A 26,002-nucleotide genomic window follows, 5' to 3' on the forward strand; every position below is an offset into this window, starting at 1 on the left:
GAATGTTGGCGCTGCGGGCTTTTACCGGCCTGTAAAAGCCCGCAGCACTCCATTGTTTTCAATGGAGCTAACAACATTCCAATGTTCTAATATCTATTCTACTTTGACTGCATGTGGGAGGGGCTGTGCATACGTTGAAAATGTATTTTATTATATTTCTCTGACTTCATGAAGTAAATCTGCTGTATGTTATAAAGTCTTAATTTTTTTTTTTTTTTTAAAGAATCTGAAATAGAATTTGTTACTGGGCATTGTGCCTTTGGTAGACCCCTATGTTGATGTCAGTGAGAAATAAGGACCTGATTTAAAGTTTGGTAGACTGGTATTCCCTTACAGATGTGATGGATATCCCAGCCACCTTATTACAAGTCCTTTAGGATATAATGCACTTGTGATATGGGATATCCATCACGTTTGTGAGTGAGTAACCAATTGACCAAACTCTAAATCAACCCATACATTTGTAAATAAACAGTCCCAGGCCCAGCATTAGATAGTGGAAAATGCATAGCATGTTAATACGTGCATAAAGCTACAAAACCATTATTACAGATAACTGGTTCTTTTTCTCCTACCAATCTGTCTTTATATGCTTTGCATTGCATCCCTTGTTCTTCTTTTTCTTATTCCATATTTTTTTGTGCTTCATCTCCAGTTTGCCTGCAGCCATCTTCCTTTGTCAGTTTGTGCGGCCAGAGAGCTGAACATCACTCCCGAAGCCATCAACGCTTGTCACATACGGAGCCTGAACTACTCCCTGGACATGGAGCTTTCTCCCTGTGACTCGAGTGGCCCTGCCTGCAACTTCCCTGAGGTATGGAGGGCGGATCCATGACCACTGTTTTCTCTAGGGAAAGGAGCCCAAGGTAGAATGTATAAGGATTGGTGAGAAGGCAGTAGTCATCCCAGCAGAAGGAAAAGGAGCACACAATAGAGGTCAGATTATTTGTGAGGACCAGACAAGAGTTGTCCTACTTGCAACTTCCCCCTGACAAAGAATTACTCGGCATAGGCTAGAGCATTTGGCAGTGGAACTGTAAAGAGTTGACTGGAGCAGCCCAACAATATAGAGCATGTAGCAAAGGACAGAATCTATGGCAGCACATAGAACCCAGAATAAGAGGGCACGTTATTACTGAAACGGAGTGAAGACACCCTTTCTAAAATTGTATAAGATACAGAGGTGCACCAATGACCACTGCTGCTTCAAGGAAAGGGAGTGTAGGGTTGCAGGCATATGGAGCCAAGAACATCGAGAGCCCAGGGCTGAAGGCATAGATAAATGTGAAATTCAGTATCTTCAACAGCAGACATGAACTGTTTCCACATTTCTAAAACATTGTGCACTGCAAATTCATCAGCACAGTTCAAAAAGCCAAAATCCTACATGCAGTGTATTTCCTCTGGCTGCTCAGCTTCTGCTTCTACATACTGTAATTACACTTTTCCATAAACATTCTGTTCATTGCATTTGAAACATGGTAAGAGACACAAAGTCTTGGACCTTGAGGAAAGTGGGTATAATGCTAAACGAGACCGGAATGTGACAGATCGCTATGAAAAGGAGGGCAGTACCACGTTTAAGAGTCCGGGGTGAAATGACAGTGTCATTCTTGAATGCCCTAAAGTGTGCATGTGCTAGCTGCTTCAGAAGTGCAGTTGTCCTTTTGCCTTTTCTTAGTGCACCAGGTGTGCAGTGCTTAGTGTGTTTGAGTGCAGCTGGGCTATCTCGCCTTGCTCTGCTTTCTTACTTTTCCTCATGTGGCTGACCTGTGCTTATAATTATCCTTCATAGATTCAAAGGATAGATTTGCACTCCAAAAAATGTGGTGCTCCAATAACTTTGGTTCCAGTCAGCCTATCTTAAACATGTATCACAAATGAAAATTACTTCCCTTGGGTTGTGCCAAATTTGATGAAGAATGGACATTGGACAGAAGGCAAAGTTATAGAAGGGTATAGTCACTCTTAATACTTGGCTTTTGTTGCTTGAATATTGATGGCATAGTGGAAGTTTTATTTTTTTCTAAGAACCACCATGTCTTGGGAAAAATGAAACTTCCTTCACTATAACTTCCTCTGCTATTGGCTATAGCAATATGGCGACTCCAGGCTACACATATAATGATTGCTGAGGCTATGATACACCAGGGAGGAAAAAAGAAAGGCAGGATAGAGAGTTTAGGCTTAGAGGGTGCGGAACGGAGGCTGTTAAAACATCCTGAGCAGTACCAAGGAAACTGGCTTCTCATGTTGCAATGCAGTGAGTCTTAAGAAGAAGAGAAGCATGTTGGAATGATTACAAGCCTGAACTGTGAGGTCTTGGGGGAAATGTTCTCCTGCTGACAGGCACTCATTGAATGCTACTAGCTGAAATTCTCTGAGTAGGATATCAAACCATTGTGCAGTATGTCACCCAAGGAGCAGTAAGACAAAAGCACCGGAACCATAAAGACTTCTTCTCTACTTCTCAGCAAGCGGCAGCAACCTCATGAAAGAGTGTCTCGTCATACCCACATATGGCAAAGCTAACACAGAGTTGAGGCATTAAACCACAACCTACTTAAAGATATGAGTGAGATGATTGGGAATATTGATTGCAAAGTATTTACAATTTAGGGGAGTCTGAAGTCTCTAAGAGCAAAGGTGGGCCAACAGAAGCCCTATATCTCGAAATTGGATGTCCAGTTACATGAGCAGATGCAAATGTTAAAAAGTCATGAGAGCTTCATGGACAGTGCTATGACAGGTATGGTCTGAATGTTATGCAATGGAGGTGACAACACAATAAGGGAAATACGTCTGAGGCTCCTGGGTCTCACCTGTGTGGAGAGATTGGAGAACTTGGGTGAGGACGTCCAAACCTCTAAATGGAGGTGCTGGATCCTGAGATGGCAATGTAGGTCTCTAGAACGTTGTGCCTGCCAACATGAGACCCACATGAAGCAAACCATAGGCTTGGATACTCCTAATTGAGCTGGAGAACTGCAGTAGAGGAAAGCTGTCAGCTGTGCTGCCTCCTAAAACTGAGAGCTTTAACCTATAGAGGCAGTAAGGTATTAGTGTTGCCCCAACTCGAACAGAACAACACAAACCATTAGCAAGTTTGAAGTTAAGGTGGCCAGTCCACTTTTGTGCCTTGCCTTCATTTTATGTGGTTTTCCGTTTGTGACCTTTATCGACACAAACAGCACAAAACATGAGTAATTGACATTCTTTTATGTTCTGTTTCTCCTGAAATAGTACTATTTCAAATATTACAAATTGTATTACATCTTCATTATCTAATAAGCTTTCTAACCATTGCACAATCCTGGAACATATTTTTAACTTGTCCGGGACCTGTAGGAAAGCTGGCGTCTTATTTTAGGTACTACGTCCAAAGATTTCCTCCTGTGTCATCATAGCACCCCAACTCCAGTCATGTATTTTGACTGGTTGTAGGAAAGGGTCTAATGTAGTGCAATCCTTTTTCCACCCTATTGGGAAAAGTACTATAATATTACATTCTTGTGAATTGGGAACTGTAGGAAGCTGGCTCTGTATATACTGTATCAAAATGAGAGATAGTGTGCACAGTCCAGGGGTTCCCCAAGAGGCTTGACAGAGGCAATAATAGATAATACTAATGCTCTATTTGTGGTAGTGTGGTCGAGCAGTTAGGTTTATCTGAGGGTAGTGTTAAACATTTGTTGTACCCATACAAGCAATAAGTGAAAACACACACTCAATGACTTAACTCCAGACCAATAGGTTTTTATACAGAAAAACATTATTTTGTTAATTTATTTCTAGAGCCACAAGATTCATTTAGCAGGTAAGTACATTAAATGAAAGGTACTTTGCACAGTAATACTTAGAACTTTTAAAGGAATCAACAATGTACACAGTTGTCTTTAAAATGGACACAGTACAATTTTCAACAGTTCCTGGGGAAGGTAAGTAAAGTACAGTTTTTGAGGTAAGTAACAAACTTACGGGTTCAGTCTGCAGGGCATAGGTAGCCCACCGTTGGGGGTTCAAGATAACCCCAAACACCCAGCACCAGCATCACAGGGCCGGTTAGGTGCAGAGGTCAAACAGGAGCCAAAATAACATGGGCCCCTGTGGAGAAAGGGGGTACTCCGGTTCCGGTTTGCTTGCAGGTAAGTACCCGTGTTGGACAGCAGACCAGGGGGGTTTGGAGGAGTACTGGAGGGGCCCCAAGTAGGCACAGAAACCACACCCTCAGCGGCCGGGTGCAGTGTGCAAACAGGGCGTCGGGTTCTCAATAGAAGTCTATGGAGGGACCCGGGGGTCACTGAGGCGCTGCAGGCAGGGAACAGGGGGTCACTCAGGAAAGCCACTGACTGGGCAAGGGTGAGGGGCACCTGCTGGTCGTTGCTGCACTGGTGGTCGGTTTCTCTCGGGCCTGGGGGCTGCGGGTGCAGTGTGTTTCCAGGCAATGGATATCTTCGTCCTGGGGAGTCGCGGTCAAGGGGGGGTCCTCGGGATTCCCTCAGCAGGCGGCGTCGTTGGGGTGTAGAGAGGTCAGCCGAGGGTAGAAACATAGTCGGAGTTGCCTGGGGATCCTCTCTGGCTAGTTAGTTTCTCTGGACATGGGCCGGGGGTGTCTGGTGCAGAGAAGTTGGACTCGCGCTTCTGGGGTGAGGTGAGAGTCCCTTTGATGATAGTTTCTTTGTCTTCTTTTTGAAAAGGTCTGCTGTCCACAGGAGTTTCTTGGACCTTGGTGGTGCAGGGAGTCCCCTTGAGGCTTTTCAGGGGTCGCTGGTCCTGCAGAACACGTTTCTTCTTTTCTTGCAGCTTTTTGAAGCAGGAGATGGGCCGGTAGGGCTGGGACCGAGTCAGTTGTTGTCTCTTTCTCTTCTCTGAGGGGTTTTCAACTCAATCAGTCCTTCTTCGTTCTTAGGGACATCAGAAATCTGTCTCTCTGGGTTCAGGGAGCCCTTGAATACGATATTTGGGGCGTTTTTACGGTTAGAAGGCAGTAGCCAATGGCTACTGTCCCTGAGGGTGGCTACACCCTCCTGGTGCTCACTCCCTTTGGGGAGGAGAGCACATTCCTATCCCTACTGGCCCTGATCCTCCAAACCAAGGTTGAGGATTCTGCAAGGAGGGGGTCACTTCAGCTCTGGACACCTTAGGGGTGGTCCTGGCTGAGGTGGTGACTCGTCCTTGTTTTTCGTAATTAGCCCTCTGGACTTGCGGCCAAAAGTGGGGGCCTTGTCCGGGGGCTGGGCATCTCTACTAGCTGGAGTGCCCTGGGGCATTGTAACACAAAGCCTGAGCCTTTGAGGCTCACCATTAGGTGTTACAGTTCCTGCAGGGGTGAGGTGTGAAGCACCTCCACCCAGTGCAGGCTTTGTTTCTGGCGCCAGAGTGCACAAAGGCTCTCACCCCAGGGAGTCAGAAACTCGTCTCTCAGTGGCAGGCTGGTACAGACCAGTCAGTCCTGCACTGAAGAATTGGGTAAAAAACAGGGGACATCTCTAAGATTCCCATCTGTGTGCATTTTTTAATAAATCCAACACTGGCATCAATGTGGGTTTATTATTCTGAGAAGTTCTATACCAAACTTCCCAGTATTCAGTGTGGCCATTATGGAATGTTGGAGTTCGTTTTGACAAACTCCTAGACCATATACTTAATATGGCCACACTGTACTTACAATGTCTAAGAATGGACTTAGACACTGTAGGGGCATATTGCTCACGCAGCTATGCCCTCACCTGTGGTATCGTGCACCCTGCTTTAGGGCTTTAAGGCCTGCTAGAGGGGTGACTTACCTATGCCACATGCAGTGTTTTGTGTGCATGGCATCCTGAGGGGGATGCCATGTCGACTTTGCCTTTTTCTCCCCACCAACATACACAACCTGCAATGGTAGTGTGCATGTGTTAGGTGAGCGGTCCCTTAGGGTGACACAACACATGCTGCAGCCCTTAGGGACCTTCCTTGGTCATAGGGCCCTTGGTACCACTGGTACATTTTGCAAGGGCCTTATCTGTGTGCCCGGGGTGTGCCAACTGTGGAAACAACAGTACATTTTTAGTGAAAGAACACTGGTGCTGGGTCCTGGTTCGCAGGGTCCCAGCCCGCTCTGTCAAGTCAGCATCAATATCGGGCAAAACATGGGGGGGTCGGGGGGGGGGGGGGTAACTGTAACAAGGGCCATTTTCTTACAAGAACTAAATGCACCCTCAGAACGCCTTAGAATAGAGTGCCCAAAGTAATATTGAGATGGGTCTTCAGAGTTCTTCATTGAAATATTTGTGGGCATTCAGGTACAAAGGTAACTTGAGTTGATCATGTTCATGACTCATATGTCAGTGATTGAAATGTGTCTGCAGCATATGTGTTGATATACATTTTGCATAGGCACCTATTCCCTGTTAGATTGTTTTTCCATCTGTTTTGAACTTGCACCAAGTGGACTCTGAGTTTATGTCTTGAACACATTTACCACCATGTTTGGTTACTTTTCAGTCCCATCTCTTCTAAAGTGCTGGTACTTTAGTCTCTCCAAAGTGTGACAAACTTTGGCAGCACCAAAGACCGTTTTCTGCACTGGACAGCTCCAGTCCTTCTGTGCCTAAGAATGCTGCATGGGTGATGTAATGGATACCCTTTCAAAACTGGTAGTCCTATTTGAAATATCCATGGGCAGGCCAGCACAAGGTGTGCAACTTGTACCTGTACCCCGACCATGACCACATCTCCAGTCCATTTTGCCTTGTCTTCAGATCCAAGAAAACACTTACTTATCAAAGGGAACGGTGCTGGGCACACAAGAGGATGCACCATCAGAGCACATAGGAAACTCCAGGCATCTTCAGGGAAGATCATTGCCTCTTCACTCTAGATCAGAAAGACACCGACCAGTCTTGTCTCTTGGCCGCACAGCCAACATGCAGTACGGAAACAATGTCCTCCAGTGAGTCCGACAATGAGGAAATGGAGAAAGTTGACCCAGCACAAACTCAATTTAAGGTACCCTGATTGCAAGCCATTCAATTTCTTGAAATGATTACAGTATGCAGGCCTTCATAATCCAATTTGCGATCTTAATGTATATTTCAAACATCACATAGTTGAATGATATACATTTATCATAAAAGGATACAAAGTGCAAATGGGACTGTGAAAGTGAAGGGTACAAGTGATTATATAGAGTTAAAAGCAGCAGAATGCAGTATTAGGTAGTGGTCCTTGGTATCATCTAAATCGACAAATAGGATGGTGTTTCGAATCACAGTCCTAATGGATATCAGTTCAAACAATCAATGACCTGGAGAACTAATGTTGACATTTTAGCCTTTTGTTTATAGCAAGGTCTCATCAGGAGTAGTCATCTGAAAAACAGGTCACCTATGGAGAAAATATGAGTCCCAGTCAACATAATGTATAATCTATTTTGTGAGATTAAAACATTAAGTCTATACTGAACTCACCACATTATGGATCTTAGTGGGAACACTTCAAAGTAATTCTGTTTCCAATGTTATGAGAATGCACAGAAAAACATTAAAAAAAATTCGATCCTTGTAGTATACGTATCTTTAATTATGCCTGTCTATGAAACAATGGCAAGTGACCTCAAATCCCCAGTGTGGATAAATCTAACGAATCAAGGGGATAGTGTATTGCTGAAAAAAACAACAGACCTATTTGGGAATGATTATCATGATCATCACTATACATCTGTGCCTTCCTGGGGGCATTATTGGATGCAGTCATGGAAAAAGCTTAAACGAGCCAGCAGAGAATCACAGCTTTTCAGCAGTTGCTACCTCTTTTTCAGTCTAGTCATCAGGTTGCACTGTGTGGGCTGTCAGGTACCTTCTAAGATTGATGACTTCCTGCATCACCTTTTTTCCACATGCAAAGTTTCATATGCGCCAACCTCCAAGAGTGTCTTGGTCTCAAGTGGCCGTTATGATGGTCTAGTGTTGGTACAGGTCAAGGCGCACTGCTCCCTGCAATGCTAGAGCAGCAATAAATACTTGCAAGGCAGGCTTTTTTCAAATTCAGTACTGCAAGTGACCATCATCAGAGATGCCACTCTCACAGAGTGGGGCAGGCATCGCAACAACTTGATTGTCTGGAGAACGTGGCCCTCTCAACAACCTGGTCATCATATCAACTATGTGGAGCAGTTATCCATTCACTTAGCTCTCAAAGCCTTTTTACAAGTCATTTGGGACAGAGTAGTTCTCATCATGACAGACAGCATGATCGCTGTTTACTACCTACAGAAGCAGGGCAGAATGCACTCCCCTCAACTGTCTCTCTTAGGCTAGGTGATTTGGCATTGGGCACTCCACAACAGCATTCAACACATGGCAGGGTATCTCCAAGGGGGTGGACTACAACTTTGCAGACCTGCTTAGTAGGACGTATTAACAAGTCCACAATTGGCATCTGCTTCCCCATTTCTTACACAGGTACTCTGACATTGGGGTACCTCACATATAGACCTGTTCGCCATGCCAAAAATGCAAACTGCCCAAATGTCATTTCAGACTACTCACATCCACAGTCCATGGGCAGTGCACTACAGATGAATTGGTCAGGGATGTTTGCTTTTGCATCTTCATCTCTCCTGTTTCCTTACATGGTGAGGAAACTGAGGCATAGATCTCTAATCCTCATTCTTGCAACCCCAACTTTGGGCAGGACAACCCTTTTACTTCACCCTCCAGGAGATGTCTGTCAGCCCTCACAAAGGATTCGCGAGCAGACTGGACCTTCTCTCACAGAGGCAAGGTTGAGTGAGGCATCCAGTTCCCCGACAGCTAACCCATGTGATTCGTTACCTGAAGTCCTAGAGTTCAGGTAGCTCAACCTTCTCAAGGAATGTATGTCCATCCAAAAGGAAGCCAGACAGCCTAGAACCTGGACTTGCTATGCGTCAAAGTGAAAAGGTTTTGTTCACTACTGCTTTTCAAAGAACCTAGATTGTTAAATCCTACTGAACAGGGTATCACTTACCTTTTTGCTTTTGCAAAAAGCAGGCATCAAGCACACGTAGCTGCAGTTACAGCCTTCTTGTAGAGCACAACACTTGTCCCACTTTAGCAGTCTACTTCTTAAGGCTTTCATTGAGTCTCAGGCGAATTATACCCCCTAAAGCGCTTCCTGCTCCGATGTAGCATCTCCATGTAGTTCTCATCAGGCTCATGAGACAATCATTTGAACGTGTACATTAATGCACCCTTCAGTTCCTCTGCTGGAAGGTTGCCTTCCTGGTGGCCATTAGTTCACTTAGATGCATTAGCAAAACTGCAAGTGCTCACTCTGCAAGGGGATTGTTGTTCTTTGAAGCAGTCCTAAGTTCCTCCTTAAGTTTCCGTCACCTTTCCGCCTTAATGAGACCATAGGGTTCCCAGAATTGTTTCAACATCCAGATTCTGCTGCAGAGAGAGCACTGCACACATTAGGTGACAAAAAATGTCTTATACACTACCTTGCCAGGATCAAGCCATTCTGTACATCAGATCAGCTCTTTGTCTCCCTTTCAAGGCCTCAGAGAGGACATCCCATATTCAAGGCGGTTATAGCTAGGTAGATAGTAAAATGTATTTATACCTTCTGCCATAAAGCAAAGAGGGTTCTACCTGCCCCGGCTAGGGTGCACTTCTCCCTCAAGAAATGAATGGCTGTGGCCTTCCTTAGAAACGTTCACTAGTGGATATTTGTAAAGCATCCACCTGATCACTACCACGCACCTTTACCAGGTACTACGTCTGCGTACATCTTCACCAGCCAACAGGGCATAGCTGGCCAGACAGTATTAACAGCCTTGTTTCAGACATCATTCACACTCTAGCCACTGCTTCTGGAGAACACTGCTTTACAGTGTGTGCTAAGCATGTGTATATACAGCCACACATGCTGTGAACAGATAATTTTACTTAACCTGTAAACTTCTGTTTGTGGCATGCAGTCATGTAGATTCACATACACCTGACCTCCTCCATGGAGAGCTTTGCCTTTTGCTGATCTCTTGCCTTCTGTATTTCACTGAACATTGTACTTCTGTCACCATACTTACATTGATACTCCATAAATACTCACCCGCTGTGCAAAACCATTCTAACATGGATCCTGTGTCCCCTGCTTAATGTACAGCAAAAGGAGTTATGCCACATCTTGTGACTTCATAGACTTCTTCAAAGAAAAATAACTTCCAAACGTCTGAGCTCTAGAAACATGCTTACAGGGTAAGTAGTATTTTCCATCCTACCAAGAACATAGTGCAGTATCTCTTGACTGAGCCACTCAATTATTGTGATATCATTTGGGAATGATAAGGTAGGTGTCTAGAAATGAATAGAAATAATATCTTTGAAACCTAAATGCTTGAACCCAGGGTAGCTTGCCAGGGTGCAGGATATGTTGTGTCGATTTTTGGACATTTGTAATTCCTTGGATTTGTATTAAAAAAGAATGCCAGACTGCATACTTTTGAATGTACTTTGTTGCTGTGGCTCGCTAAAGAAAGATTTGTTGTACTGTAGAAGTTGGACATTTGCTCAGTGGAGCCCCCGGTGGGGTGACTGTGTACCATGTATTCTTGATGTCAGACCACCAGAGGTTTTGTCATGAGTCCACTGAATGTTTTTCTTAGGTGCTTTAATCTGGGCTGTTTGGCCTATATTATATTTTCCTATTTATTAAGAGTTGGTTCTTTGAGAATATCTTATAGTGGTGCAAATTAGCATTAGGGCGGTTAGTTTAAACTCATCTACCGCTTTGTATCGACCTTCGGAAAACATTAATTTACTCTCCCACTTGTCATACCTTCAGCCCCTTAGGAGGTGCTAACAGCACACCATGCCCCCGACCTCCATGTATTTGAGCAGTGTGTGCTGCTTGGTATGGAATGCTTTATTACTTTTGATAATTTTTGTTTGTGCCATGTAGAATCAACTTCATTACTATAGACAACGTGCTTGTCCTAAATTGGAGAGCAACTAAATTTTGTTTCTTTTCGCCTCTGTGTGTGAATTTGGTTACATTGATTGATCTCTCCATTTTAAATCTGTAGAAATGGTGTAGTTGCTGAGTGTTTGTAATTTTTCAACCTGAAAAGTCAAATGTGTTGGCTTGGTATGACAACATCCTGGCAGTGGCAGTAATGTTGAGAGTAGACACATTGCTACTATAAGTTTGTGTAGAAAATGTTTCCTTATCCTATAAAGCTTCACCACGTACTCCCAGGTAACGTCCCCTCTGCTTAGTAATCAGACTAGATAATTCAAAGTGACACCCCCAAAACTACTTTTAAGATGAAAGGAATGATTAGTTTAGTTGTTGCAATGTGACTGTTTTGAGGTATGGTCATCACTGCCATAACCCTCAATGTAGCATGTGCTTAACTGCACAAACTACATTAACTCAATTAACCTCTGAGCAGTTAATTATCGTATGGAGAGTTCCTTTTGGTTTCTGGCTCTATCGCTCACTTGTCTTCACTGATTCACTGTTGCTGCCACCAAGAGTGGGATAGGAATTTAGCTGACAAACTGCAATTAAAGGGTCCTCAAGATTTGAGCTTTGATTACGGTGCTGTGTGCAGCACAGCCTCTAGGGATAAGCAATGACTACATGTAGATTTGAAAATTTTCAAAAGCATTTTTGAAGTGTGTTATTAACCACCATAAATGTAAAAGATGTGACTTGTGCTGCTAAAGAAATCAACAGTCTTGTACTATGTCGACCAACAAATTTATCATTTCTTTGTATTTTATTATATCTTAAAGAAATTGCAAAATCGGAAATCTTTGTTGGAGGTCAATCTTTAAGCTTGGTAGCAAGTGCATTGTCCTGAAATACAAATGAACTATGAGCTTTCTCACCTTCTGAACCCATCACAAGATTTTTAAAAGACAGGGTATTTTGAGGGGCTCACCAAGAACTCTTAACTAAAGCCTTTTCCGATTGGCAAATATATCGTGAAACTCAAGCACCATGGTTGGAATAGGCTTTTTATTTGGGCGAGACTGTAGACATCTGCAGGGGTGTAACACAAGCGCATTTGGTGCATGGTGGCCACTATCGTTTCAGGGACCCCCTAACCTGTCAGAGGGCACCCATTTAGGTAAAGGCAAATGAATATCTTTGAGATACGGAAGCGTAGGAGGTGGGTCTTCACCTTCTGCAGAGTGGTCCTATCATTCACGGCACTGAACATCAAACCAGCTAAGGTGAATGTGCATCTGAAAGGAATTATGGTAAATTTGGATTTAATTACAAGACCAAAGGCTACCATTATGTATTTATCCTTTAATACCACTCCATGCAGCATTGAAAGACCTTACATCATAAACAAAGTCAATCTAGAATAGAACAAAGGCAACACATAAATAGTCCATGCACATAAAGATCTGCCTCTTTTAAATGCTGCTCCTTAGATAATTACCACTTGTTCTTATTGCTTACATAATTGCTGTTTATATCCTTTCATTTAATTAATTCAATATTATTTAGACATTTTGATTTGTTTACTTATGATGTAAATTGTTTATTGCCTTTCATATAATGAATTCAAGTTTGATTAGCTTAGTAATTTACCTTTGCAATGTATGGAAATGTTTTCTCATATTTTTGCGACGATCCATGCCTTACCACAAGAAATCTAAGGGACTGCAATGATTGTGTAGGATGCAGAGCACCCTCCTTCATTCCTGACTCGCGGCTGCCTGCTTGCTCATTTCAAACGGAAGACCGGTCACGTCGGTGTCAGTTGCTGTGACATGCGGTGATCCAAATTCATTTCCTGAGCCAGTTGTGGGCTTTAATTGTGGTGGTTGACTCTTAAGATATTGCTGGTGACCAACTCCTTATGTATTGTTTTATTTTTTTTTGTTTGTTTTTTGTGTGTTTTTTTTGTCCTCATTTACCATCACAATCTGACTCGGAGGGGAAACCTGAAGAAAAAAGGGAGACCTCCTTCCACTCTTTACCACTCTCCGGCGAGAGGCTCCTGTCTCGGATTAGAGCTGAGTCCCTGATCATGAGCTGCTTTGGATCACAGAGAAAACCTTGAGAATCAGTAAGAAGTATAATCATAGAACAGTACCAAGCCACTCAACATGTGCCTACTATTCAGTTCTTTCCAGCCACGCTCTCAAAGGAGCCCAAAGTTCCTGCACCTTCCCCTCCACACCCAGATTTAAATTATAGATTAATTCCTCCTTCCATTCCTGTAGCGTCGGGGGGAGGGCACTCACCCATTTCTTACAGATTTCTCATATGGCCAACAAAATCATATAAATAAGCATTTTAGTGCTGTTACTCTTAGTTGTCAACTGGTTCAGATTCTGCAGAGATCCAAAAATCACTAAGGATGGGCTTACCTAACATTCCAAAGAGAGATCTTTCCCCTATTACCTCCTTCCAAAATCGAGTAAGCTGGGGGCACCTAAAAAACATATATAGGTCTTCTGCCAAGGCCAGGCCACATTTCTTACATGCCGTTGAAGTTCCCTGCCCTATCTTAGATAACTTTCCAGGAGTTCAGTAGGCCTTGTGGATTGAGAACAAATGATTCCTTCTTAAAGACGCAGGCCGAACTGCATCGTATAGAAGAGTATTAGATACTTGCCATTGATCTCTTATCTGTTGTCCTGGCAAGGCTTCTCCCCACATCTCCTCTGCAAGGGTGAACTCTCCATCCACGATCTCTAATATCAGCCAGTACAGTTTTGTAACCTCCTTTCTTGGTGGGGTGGGGGGGTGTATTTCGATGAACAAACTCTTCCAGTTCATTCGAGCCCCCTACCTCCTCCTTTACATGTTGCATCCAGATAGTTATTTGGAAGTATTTAAACCTGAAAAGATTGCCCCCCCCAATCTCCCCACAGAGGGACTCAAGAGTCCAAACTCCTGTACTTAATTAAGTGCCCCAATCCTAAAAGGCTGCCTCCCTCAAAGGAAGAGCCAACATGTCCCTTGACCATTCCGAGAAGCCTGGAGAGTTCCATATTGGGGCATACTTGCTATAATATGGTAACTTAGTGGCTCTTCTCACACCCCTCCAGAGTTTTACCAAATCCAAGATTACCTTGAATCTTATTTTTTTTTTTTTTTTTTAAACTTGGGGTCACCAAACCTATATAAAAAGCCTTTCTGGGATACACCGTTTATTTTCATCATAACTTTAAAAATGTGTCCTTTCTCAGAATCCCCTGGCTCCTTCATTAGGTCCCTCGAATTCTTCAGGAAGAAGGCCCACGCATAATACTGTACATCCGGCAAGGCAAGCCCTTTTTTCTCTCTCCTCCTCAACTTCTTCCAAGCAGTGCGTACCCCCTTTGAGGTCCAAGCAAACTACTAATTTCTCCCTGAAGTTTACTCAACCATTCTTTCTTAAACATCAAAGATACCACATTAAAAATGAATAGGAATTTAGGTAAGATCACCATCTTGACTAAGTTAACCCGTCCTATCATAGCACGGGAAAGACTGACCCATTTCTTGTTTAACTGGGTAGGCTCCCTCAAAACCTTTTTGAAGTTAACTTCAATTTTATTCATACCTTGGGTTATTGTGATCCCTAAATATTTCATCTCCTTCTTTACAGAGATCCCTTCCGCCCGCATGTTCGATACCATAACTTCAGATTTTTCACTGTTAACAGTAAATCTGCTGATTTCCCCAAATTCCTTCGTCAGACCTTCCAAGGCTATCATTGCATGACACAAATCTGCTGTGTATACTAATAAATCATCTGTGTATAGGAAATCTTCTTATTCCAGTTCCAACAGTGAAACCGGAGTATCCTCTGATCCTTCCTACTTTTACACACAAGATGCTCTATGTATATTTTAAAAAGTAATGGTGGCAACAGGCACCCTTTTCTTGTTCCATTTTGAATTTTAAAAGAGTGAGTGAACACACCATTAACTAGGACTCTCGCTACAGGGCCTTGATAGATCTTCTGCAACACCCCAAAAACATTCTTACCCAATTTAAAAAAAACTTGCAGACCATTTTCAAATAAACCCAGTAAACCCTACCAAATGCTTTAGTGGCGTCTACCATTACGACCGCCAGGGGATCTTGGCACATAGTAGTCAAATCAATTGAGCCTATCAGTGTGTGTGTCAGCTCCTGCATCAACCTACCCTTTTGATCCTCGTGAATAAGTTTTTCTAGGACATCACTTAATCTCTCCGCCATAATCTTTGCAAACATTTTGTAATCACTATTTAATAGGGAAATTGGTCTATATGCATCGCAGGAACTAGGGTCCTTCCCTGGCTTCAAAATCACTTTAATACTTGCTTTCATCCCAGACAGAGGCATCATTCTTCCCCCTTCTAAAATGTCATTACACAGCCCCACAAGAAAATTATTTATACTGTTTCCCAGGGCACTATAATCTTCAAAAGCCAGACAGTCCGGGCCTTGTGCTTTCCAGCCTTTCCTGATTTTAAAACCCGATCCAATTCCTCCAACCAAACTTGGCCATTCAGGCCTCTACTGTCTTCATCACTCAAAGAATCCAAACCTAACTCTTCTAACCAGGTCCTCACCACCCCCAAGGGTACTTTTAAATTCCTGTATATAATTCTGAAAAAAAAAAACTCTGAAAGCTTCTACTACCTCCTTATCACCCCTCCTCAAACTTCTTGAGGTTGCATCTCGTAGCTCTACCACCCTGTTCCTCTCTATATTAGCTTTTAATTTCCATGCCAGTAATTTACCACAGTTTTCTCCATACTCGGTGCGCTAACCTGTTCGCCTCACATCTTTTCTTAATCCTATTCTCAATCACAACATTCAACTCAGATCGCAACCTTCGATCTACTCTATACAGCTGATTTACTTCCTCATCCTTGAGACCAACCAATGTCATTTTGGTTCTATTTGCTGTATCTGCTTTTCTAACCTGCCAGTCTCTTCATTCTACTATCGCCTTTAAATTAGGCCATTCTAATTAGTCTCCCACGCAAAAACGCCTTAAAGGCATCCTGTACCATAGCCAGGGAGGTTGAGCCCACATTAAGATTGAGGAATTCCTTTACCTCAGCTTGTAACCACCACCTCATCTAATAACAAGGTTCTATTGAGTGTCCACCTACCGCTTTCAGTGTCTACAAGGAGCTGGGTTCTGGACAGTAATTCCCTGGAATTAACGGAGTAGGAACTAGTGGTGTTATGGGGGAGCTCATCAGCAAGAGCGTGCCCACCCCTGTTGGACGAACCTCCTACTTTAGCTGGAACCAGAGAAAGCCAGCTCTGGGGGGGTGGGGGTGGGGGGGGGGGGCAGGGGGGTGTCGGTGGAAAGCCACCTGAGTCATTCTATTTCAAATATGTTGAAAAATCTGGCGCTGGAAATTAAAGAGGGGTTTGAAAAATAAAGTTCCAACCAAAGTGAGATTAGAGACCTATGCGAGACATTGGGGGGAAAAAAATCGATGACCTGGCAGGTAAGACGGCTGTACTCGAAGAGGAAGTTAGGCCCTCTAAAGGTAGTAGTGAAGAAGAATAAGTAGACAACCCAAAGTTTGAAAGCAGAAGAGGAAAGTATTAGGAATAAGCTGGAGACTTTGGAAAATCACCAGAGAAGGAATAACCTGAGGCTTCTAAAAGTCCCAGAAGGGATAGAGGGCGATGATTTGAAAGGCCTCGTGGTCCGTCTGATTAAACAAGGATTACAGTTAGCCGATGCAGATGTTGATATTGCGAATGACATACAAAGAGTACACCAGGACCCCTTTAAAAAGCCACCAAACAGAGAGACCGCTAGGAAAATCTTGGTGTGTTTTCATACATATGCGATTAAAGAAAGAATCCTGTTGCAGCATTGATAAAGAAATCACTATCAGCGGAGGGAGTTTCTTTCAAAATCAGGTCAGATTTTTCGAGCACAACTTTGAGTAAGCAGTGGGAGCTAAGGAAGAGAATTGATGCCCTCAAAAAATTAGGAGCTACAGCTCAGTTAAAATTCTCAGCTTCTTTGAGAGTGATGGTGAATAATAAAATGTATAACTTTAAAGAGGCAAGAAAGGTTGATGACCTGATAAAAACATTAGAAGAAGTCAGCTAAGTTGGGAATTCGCCACCCACTTTATTCACTCTTTCCCTATCCGCTTGCTTAGATGTTAAATGTCGTATGTAGACAACTTTAAAGTCCTGTTGGTAGCCCCCTCCCTGTGGCGTCAACACTCAGAAGAAGTCTGGGGGGTTCTCCTAGGGAGAAATGGGGTCAGGATGGGAGAGGTAGGGAGGGGATCAGGACAAAGGGTACGGAGCATGTGGGGAGAAAAGAAAAAAATATATACTCAGAGTAATGGGAATCAGGGGGAGCTTAGGTGGGCTAGTAGGTTTTATACTAATGATTGGGTAGATGATGGGGGAGTAAAGGAGTTGAGGCTGCTGTCTAGGAATGTTAATGTAAATAGACAAAAGAGGTTGCTACAATACATGAAAGCTGTTCGAATAGATGTATTAGTATTGCAAGAGACTCACCTCTCTACACAAGAGTATGTGGAGTTGTTTAAGTCACGTAGATGGGTGCAACCGATAATATTCTCAGGCCAGAGTGGCGGCAATAAAGGTGTCATGGTGCTTATTAAAAATCATCCTAATATCTCCCTTCAGGAGGGAACGGTAGACAGGGCTGAAAGATGGGCCATAAGGAGATTGGTGGCATATGATAGGACGTTTACGGTGGGGGGTTATTATGGGCCCAATAAGGATGATATTGCCCTGTTAGTGGAATTATTTCAGCACCTGTTGCTAATTTCAGATCCTATTATTTGGATGGGGAATTTTAAAGTGGGCTAAATTATGATTTAGATAGGTCATCAGGGTGTAGATCCAGAATTAATGAGAAAATGCGACGCCAAGTGCTATTCATAATGTCCCAGTTGGGAGTTATGTGATATACGGAGAGAGGGGATGGGGATAACCCGGGGTATACATTTAACAACAAAAAATACAGACATCAGTCCAGGATTGATTATATTTTAATAGATAGGAATCTGGCACGAAGTGTGAAGGAGATAGTTCATATTTGAGCTCATTTATCAGATCGCTCTGCTATCTGGATGAATATTGGTCTAACTCCTAAGGTATATTTGGTCAGCCGTCTGATGTTATTCAGCCACCCTAACTGTACCGGGGATGCTTCTTTCAAGCGCCCGCACGTAGAGGCACATTTGAGGAAAGCAATGGGCAACTGTATTTACTGTCCCAACGCAATACTTTGTGCCCCATTTTAGTTTGGTTGCTTTTATACGTTAAAGCCTAATTCATGTTCACTTATAGAGATACTGTAATTCTTAACATGATGACAGTGTCTCTAGAATCACCTGTAAGCATGGCAACTGCTTAGCTGAGTGAAATTTTGGACTAATCTCTCAACCCCTTGGCTCCTTTATTTTTGACAAGAAGTTATTTATTATTAAATCTTATCCTGTCTACCATATTTTATCACTACAATGTCTAACGATAGACAACAAGCTCAGAAGGGGAAATTAATGAGGAAATTGATCAGTTTGTCTGATCTCTTGTCGAAGAGTATCGGATGTTAGAGGGTAATTACCCGCCTTTATGACCCATTTAGGGTGATTTTTTTAAATAACAGGAACCAAAAGATGTTGGATACAATCTTTTATCCAAATCGAATCAAGTCAGAGTTTATAAAGTGCAACTACTCACCCATAAGGGTGTCAAGGCGTGCTAAGGGGGTTTGCCCTCTGAGCTTCAGTTGAAGAGTGAGGTTTAAGGTCCTTCCTGAATAGAGGTAGTGATGGTGACTGCTTGAAGTGCAGGGGCAGGGTGTTCCAGCTCTTTGCCGCGAGGTAGGCAAAGGATCTTCCACCAGCCAAGGCCTTCCATATGCTAGATATGATTCATGTGAAAAATTGTGTGTGGTGGACTGCATGAAGGAATATGATTTTCGTATGAATGAATTTTGTCCACATAATAATAATCATTAATTTTCTTTGTCAAGCCATTTAAAGCGATTAGTACTGTTACTATTGGTAGGTGGGTGAAATGCATTATGCAGGAAGCTTGTATTGATTTGTCCAAGTTCTATGTTCATTTTAAAAGAGGTGCAAAGTTCAGTCAAGCCTTCTGGAAAGGAGGAAGATTAGAAGACATCATGAAATCAAGCATATGTCTGCTGTGGTATCAGAGGGCTACCAACATGCATAATGGTAGCCTCCATCTTGTAATGAAATAGCGATTCCCCAAATTAAATGCCAAGAGAATCTGGATTTCATTGAAGACATGGAGGCTAACATTATTCCACCCTCCCACACCTTTTGGGGTTCATTTAAAAAAAAAAAAAGAGGGGGGATTTTCTGTATTGTGTTGTTGTGCACTTAAAATATTCTTTTGAATTTTAGGAGAATTGATTATATTGAATTTGTAATTGTATTTATCATTACAGATAATAATTAATAAGTCAATGTTGCAGAGGTATTCATGCGAAGTACTGCATTTTGTTTTGTATGTTACTTTAGTCCACTACCAGAGGGATAGGAACTACGTTGGAGCTACAACTTTCACATTTTAAAGAGGCAGATCTCTATGTGCATGAACTATTTATGTGTTGCCACTGTTCTATTCTAGATTTACTTTGTTTAAGATGTAATGTCTTTCAAGTGCTGCATGGAGTGGCATTAAAGGATAAAGGCATAATGTTAGCCTCTGTGCCTTTAATAAAATCTAGATTTTCTTGGCATTTAATTTGGAGAATCTCTATTCCCACAAGATGTATAGTTTTATGCACAAGGTTGTGATTGCAGTTTCTAGATCTGAAAATTCTACTACAGACATAACCGTAAAAACTGTTTTTGAAGCAAGCACATTGCTGCAAGATATATGCAAGGAGGTAGTAGCATGGAGATTAGTACACAGCTTCATAAGCACCATGGCCTCAAGATTAATACTAGGGCAGACAAGTGAGTCAAACAATACGCATGAGTCAGTGAAGGATAATTCTGAAGAAAATTAGTTATTTGTTTATACATATGGGGCTCTAGCCTTGATATTATCTTTCATAGTCATATGCGGCTGGTCCTTTATTTCTTGTGTACCCCTGAAACACCATTGTGGAGCACCACACCCTTCTAAAAAAAATCAAGATGGCTGCCAGAGACTGAGCTTGGGAAATGTAGCTATAGAGAGAGAGCAGAACAATCCCAAAAAGTTTGGAAGGGCTCTTAATATGATATAGGTTAACTGCATTACAGTCTGTGGATAAGAAAATTCTAAAACACATGTGAATCTATGAACGATATTAACTGTATGTAACCATAGTTGAATTCATCTTTTTTCTCAATTATAACTGTAGTGAATAATCTCAGTGTAGGTAGTCTTTCTCTCTCTCTCACTCTTTCTCAACTGTTTTATCAAGTTCTCCTGTCTGATTTTTTTTCTGCTCTTCTCAGTATTTTAACTACAGTATCCTGCTCAGCCTGCTGGCATGCTCTGTATTCCTTCAGATCAGCAGCATTGGGAAGTTGCTGCTCATGCTTTCCATCGAGGTGCTGTACATCATCATTGTTGAAGCCTCTGAGGTGGTCCTCTTCGACAACTACGATCTGCTGGTCACAGCCAATGCCTTGTGAGTGGTTTCTCTTTCTGTTCCCTTGTGCCTGTGGATTGCCTCTCTCACCATTTCCCACACGTATGTAGGCATCACAGCCTCCTCCAGTCTATTTTCATCTGTTTCAGTTGGGCCTATTTTCATTTTATGGTCTTTTGGCCTGTGTTTGGTGAGCACTGCATTTCAGATCAGCGGTTCTGAAGATTTGAGTTCTTACTCGTGATCTGTGACAATCCTGTTTCTTTATCTGTGCTGGAGGGCCCCTAGATGATCCTAGCTGCATCTCCGAGGAGCCCTACAATGTTCTTAGCTGCTTTTTCCATGGTGTGGTTGTGTTGCCCTAGCTCTGGGACTCAGTTTGCCATCTGTTGCCCTAGTTCTTTTGTTTTAAAGGCCTGTATACTCTGCTTTATATAACTGACAGCATCAAAGGTCTGGGCACAGCGCCACAGATCTTGCCAGAAATGCTGGTACCTAAAGGAAGGCTTTCTTTAAAAAAACAGTTTCTCTTAAGATAAGGTGGTGCTCAAATGTCTGGCAGTCCAAGCACGTACCAGCATAAAGCACCATAAACCGTCACAGTGGCCCCACCAAAACAGACTCAATGGCATCCAGACAGAGTAAGCCTCATCTGAGCCAACCAGTGGTCTTAGATGTCTCTTCTGAAGACTGTTTTTAGATATTTTGCCCTTTACAGTGCTATGGTTCAGCGAGATTCTTAAACTCTGCCCGCAGTGTCACAGGAAGGTAAGGATAATGAACCACCTGGACACTTTTCTATCGCCACGTATCAAAGAGCACTGTTTCGAAACTTTTGAGGTCTGTAGATCTGTGCAACAGGGATACCCTCTGAGAGGGCATTTGCGCAGTCCAAGATAAATAAAATATCAAATCAAATCATTAACATTTATAAAGCGCGCTACTCACCCGTGCGGGTCTCAAGGCGCTAGGGGAAAGGGGGGGGGGGTTACTGCTGCTCAAAAAGACAGGTTTTTAGGAGTCTCCGGAATGCGGAGTGGTCCTGGGTGGTCCTGAGGCTAGTAGGGAGGGAGTTCCAGGTCTTGGCTGCCAGGAAGGAGAAAGACCTCCCACCCGCCGTGGAGCGGCGGATGCGAGGGACGGCAGCGAGCGCGAGGCCAGAGGAACGGAGGAGGCGGGTGGGGACGTACAAGCTGAGGCATCGGTTGAGGTATTCCGGTCCCTTGTTGTGGAGGGCTTTGTGTGCGTGGGTGAGAAGTCGAAAGGTGATCCTTTTGCTGACTGGGAGCCAATGCAGGTGTCTCAGGTGTGCGGAGATGTGGCTGTTGTGGGGTACGTCGAGGATGAGGCGGGCCGAGGCGTTTTGAATGCGTTGCAGGCGATTTTGGAGTTTGGCGGTGGTCCCAGCGTAGAGGGTGTTGCCGTAGTCCAGGTGGCTCGTGACGAGGGCGTGGGTCACAGTTTTTCTAGTGTCGTCGGGGATCCAGCGGAAGATCTTGCGGAGCATGCGGAGGGTGAGGAAGCAGGCGGAGGACACAGCGTTGACTTGCTTGGTCATGGTGAGAAGGGGGTCCAAGATGAAGCCAAGGTTGCCGGCGTGGTCTGTGGGGGTCGGTGCGGTGCCGAGGGCCGTGGGCCACCAGGAGTCGTCCCAGGCGGACGGGGTGTTGCCGAGGATGAGGACTTCCGTTTTGTCAGAGTTCAGCTTTAGGCGGCTGAGCCTCATCCAATCTGCGACGTCCTTCATCTCCTCTTGTAGGTTGGTCTTGGCGCTGGCGGGGTCCTTGGTGAGGGAGAGTATAAGTTGGGTGTCGTCGGCGTAGGAGGTGATGATGATGATGTCGTGATAATGGTTCTAACGCTTACAGCTGTATTTGGAAAGTTCAGATATGGGAAGATGTTTTGCCTATGTCGACCAGTAGAAACTGTGTTGATTTAGATGCTGCTTCTATTTGGTCTGTATTATCTTAGATGTGTCTCCCAATAGGCCACTTATTACCTTAGCTATGTCTCAGATGGTTTTGTATTGCTCCACCTCTGCTTTGCATCATCTAGCTCTGTCACCTGGCTGTATAGTGTAACTTAGTAGGGAACAGTGGCGGCTGCCGCTTGAATGGGGAGGGCGGGATGGGGGGGGATTAAAAAAGAACATTTAATTTATAATTTTTTTAAAACACTTACCTGGTCAGGACGGGTGATATGTTCGTCTCCTCCGACCTTCTCTTCGTCCGGAAGCTCACAGGCTTCCAGACTCCCCTCAGCCAGTCACACCACTGCTGTCACAAGCTTGACAGCTGCACTGTGATTGGTGTGAGTGGCCTGCTTCGGCGATCACAGAGGGAGTTGGGACCCTGTGCACTTTCTCCTCCCGGCTGTGAAATACAGACAAGAGGAGAAATGCAAAGTGTGCATGTGTGTTTGACCAGCCTAACACATATGGCCAAACAGAAATATGCGCACTTAAGGTGCACATACCACCACTCCTCCCTCCAGCCCGCTCGCCCTGTCCCGGCTCAGCAAAAAATAAAGTGATAATAATGATCCGTTATCATTTTATTTTTCTTCTGCTGAAAGCAGCGGGCGAAGCTCCTCCGCCTTAGCGGAGCAGCCGCCCCTGGTAGGGAATGCAGTGGCTTTCTACAATCGGGGCTAACTCTTGTAATTGCTGTTTTCCACAAAGTACATTTGTCAGCAAGGACCACTCCAGGATGTTAACATTGAGATAAGAATACAGCAAATATTGGATTGGATCGGTTATTAACCCCTGAAGTGCTTGGCAGTGGCGGGCAATTTTGGTTCACTATTTATGACATCCATACCAAAGACTGCTGCTTCTGGCCATGAAGTAGCAAAGGGAATCTCGCCTGTAAAGCACTATGGATCTGTTGTACGCCTACATGCTTTGCATACTCCTTCCATCTATTGACTACATTTGTGATAGTCTAATAAAATTTGGCAGAGAACGGAAGAGGGGGGAGGGCCTACTACCACAGCTTGGCTTGTCCCATGGACAGTAACTTCGCATCCTTGGCTATCATGCCTAATTGTCAGAGTTCTTTCACCCCTTCACTTCAAGAATGTCTTCCCTTTTTTCTTTTAGATATCAGCGTAGAAAATTTGAGATAACCTAGCAAAGGGGCTTGTGTTCAACAGCGGGATGATATCAACAGGGAGATGGATAAAAACATTACCTTTGCAGCGCTACCTGTTGGTTCCCATTTCCTGTGTGACACCCTCGGTCAGGCCTGGCTTTTTAGCAACAGAACTTTGCATGCTGGATCGCATATGTCCATATCTACAATTCCACAAAGTAAACGATTGGTCTGTCAAATGCAAAATGCCTTTGTTTAAAAACCCAGAACTGGCTTTGGTTAAAAACACAGAACTGGCTGACGGTTGTCAACAGGCTAGGGATTCACATGACTGTTATATATGTGATTGACAGGTCATATATTGTTTTTTTAAACATTATTTTTCCGAAGGTGCAGAGCTTTCTGGTGCCATGTAATCTAATCAATCACCTTGGACACTGAAGCACAGGTTAACTCATCTTGCAGTAAACAAATCCTTCAACTACTCTACTTTTAGTACTAAGAATGGTCTTCAATTTGCAAACCTCATGGACTAGACTTGTGACATTTGTGATTATATAAAAAAAATAGGTAATGCAAATAAAAATTCTCTAGGCAAGCTTGCTTCAGAAACATTTACAATAGGGGTTAAGGGGCTTCGCCCATAAAAATATCACCCCCTACGTTGATGTCAGCACTTAAAAGAGCGTTGGTATATATATCAGCGGAGACAAATTATAATAGATCTCAGATGAGCTTCACCTAAGGGGTTTTTAATCAGGACTTTAAAACAACCACCATGTACTAGGATATTTTTACAGAACTAGTAATGTCTGCAACTTTAACATCAGTATCAGTTAAAGCTGTGGCTGTCAGAGTGAAAAGAAATAAAGCATTGTTCCTACTTTGCCCCAGTACATAAAGGGATAAATACAGGCTTTTTCCAATTCCAGTAACTATATACAAAGGGTGCTGTTCATGGGAATATGGGATAATATTCCAGAAGGTGAGCAGCAAGAAGCAGCGGATATCATGCAAGAAGATAAAACAACCATGATTTAATGATGGTCTTTAATGCAAGAAACAGTAGTATCTGGAGTGTTACAAAGATATCCACGGTACACAATCTCTGAATTCAGATCTGACATTCAGGACCACGTCAGTGTTTCTCCTTCCCCCAATGCATGCCAAGAAGGTTTTTTTGGTCACAAACAGTAGTGTTCACTTAACCCCAGATCTTCAAGGGGTTGTATGACCCAACTAGGTATGACCGAACCCAGACTGTCTTTCCCATACATGCCTTTACCACGCATGCCATCACAACAAATTTTGTTGTAAAAGCATGCTTAGTAAAGCCTTATGTTGAAATGGCATGGTGGTTGTGTCATACAACCCCTCCCCCCCTTAACCTAAAAAAACTACCCCAACTACCCCCCACCCGCCCTAAAGCCCAAAACTACCGTTCACCCCTAAAACACCCCCTCCCCCCCAAAAAAAAAACCCTGGCCCCTGTTTACAGAAAACCATCCTGCCCCACCCTGAGCCCTAAAACCTCCCCCAACCCAAAAAACTAAACTACCCGACACCCCCCAACCCGCCCGAGCACTAAAACCTTCCCACACCTAATAACTAAACTACCCCGAAAACCCCCCAAAATAAACTTCCTTGACCCCCCCCACCCTGCCCCTAAAAAATAAATTACCAGATGCCCCCACCCGCCCTGAGCCCTAAAACCTTCCCTCACCCCGATAACTAATCTACCCAATCCCCCCAGCCTAAGCCCTAAAAAAAAACTACCCCAACCCCCACCCCTGTCCCTAAAAAATAAACTATCCCGACAGCCCCCACCCTCCCTTAAGCCCTAAAACCTTCCCCCACCCCTTATATCTAAACTACCCCGAAACCCCCATGCACCCTAAGCCCTAAATCCACCCCACTCCTACAAACTACCCCCCAAACCCTGCTCCGGCACCACTTACCTCACTGCATCCTCTCCCGAGCCTTCCTCCTCTCCTCCCGCCCTTCTTTAAACCTTCTCCTGCCTCTAAAAAAATAAATGACAACACCCCACCCCTAAAAAGTAAACTACCCTGACCCCCCCACCCACCCTTAGCCCAAAAAAATAAACTTCCCCAACCCACACCTAAAAAATAAACTACCCTCAAACCCTGACCCAGCCACCCTTACCTCACTCCCTCCTCTCCCGATCCACTAGACCGTTCTCTGCCTTAACCACACATATGTGTGGTTTAGGCACATGAGTGGTTAAGGCAGAGAAAAAGGTACTTGTTGTTTAGGCAAGCGTTGTTCCTCTTGCGTGGGAAACGTCTGCATTGTTTAGAATGCGTTGTTTAGGACATTTCCCCTTCAAGGTATA

General features: G+C 43.7%; 1 protein-coding gene across 1 annotated transcript in view; it reads left to right on the forward strand.

The window, feature by feature from the left end:
* ADCY6 (adenylate cyclase 6) overlaps positions 1-26,002 on the forward strand; it is a 362,703-nt gene that overhangs the window by 218,098 nt on the left and 118,603 nt on the right. The window contains exons 16-17 of the mRNA XM_069230504.1: positions 656-814; positions 20,418-20,593. Coding sequence (XP_069086605.1) covers positions 656-814; positions 20,418-20,593 — 335 coding nt within the window. The remainder of the gene's footprint in view (positions 1-655; positions 815-20,417; positions 20,594-26,002) is intronic.

Source organism: Pleurodeles waltl, chromosome 4_2 (assembly GCF_031143425.1).
Source record: "Pleurodeles waltl isolate 20211129_DDA chromosome 4_2, aPleWal1.hap1.20221129, whole genome shotgun sequence".
NCBI classification, from domain to species: Eukaryota; Metazoa; Chordata; class Amphibia; order Caudata; family Salamandridae; genus Pleurodeles; species Pleurodeles waltl.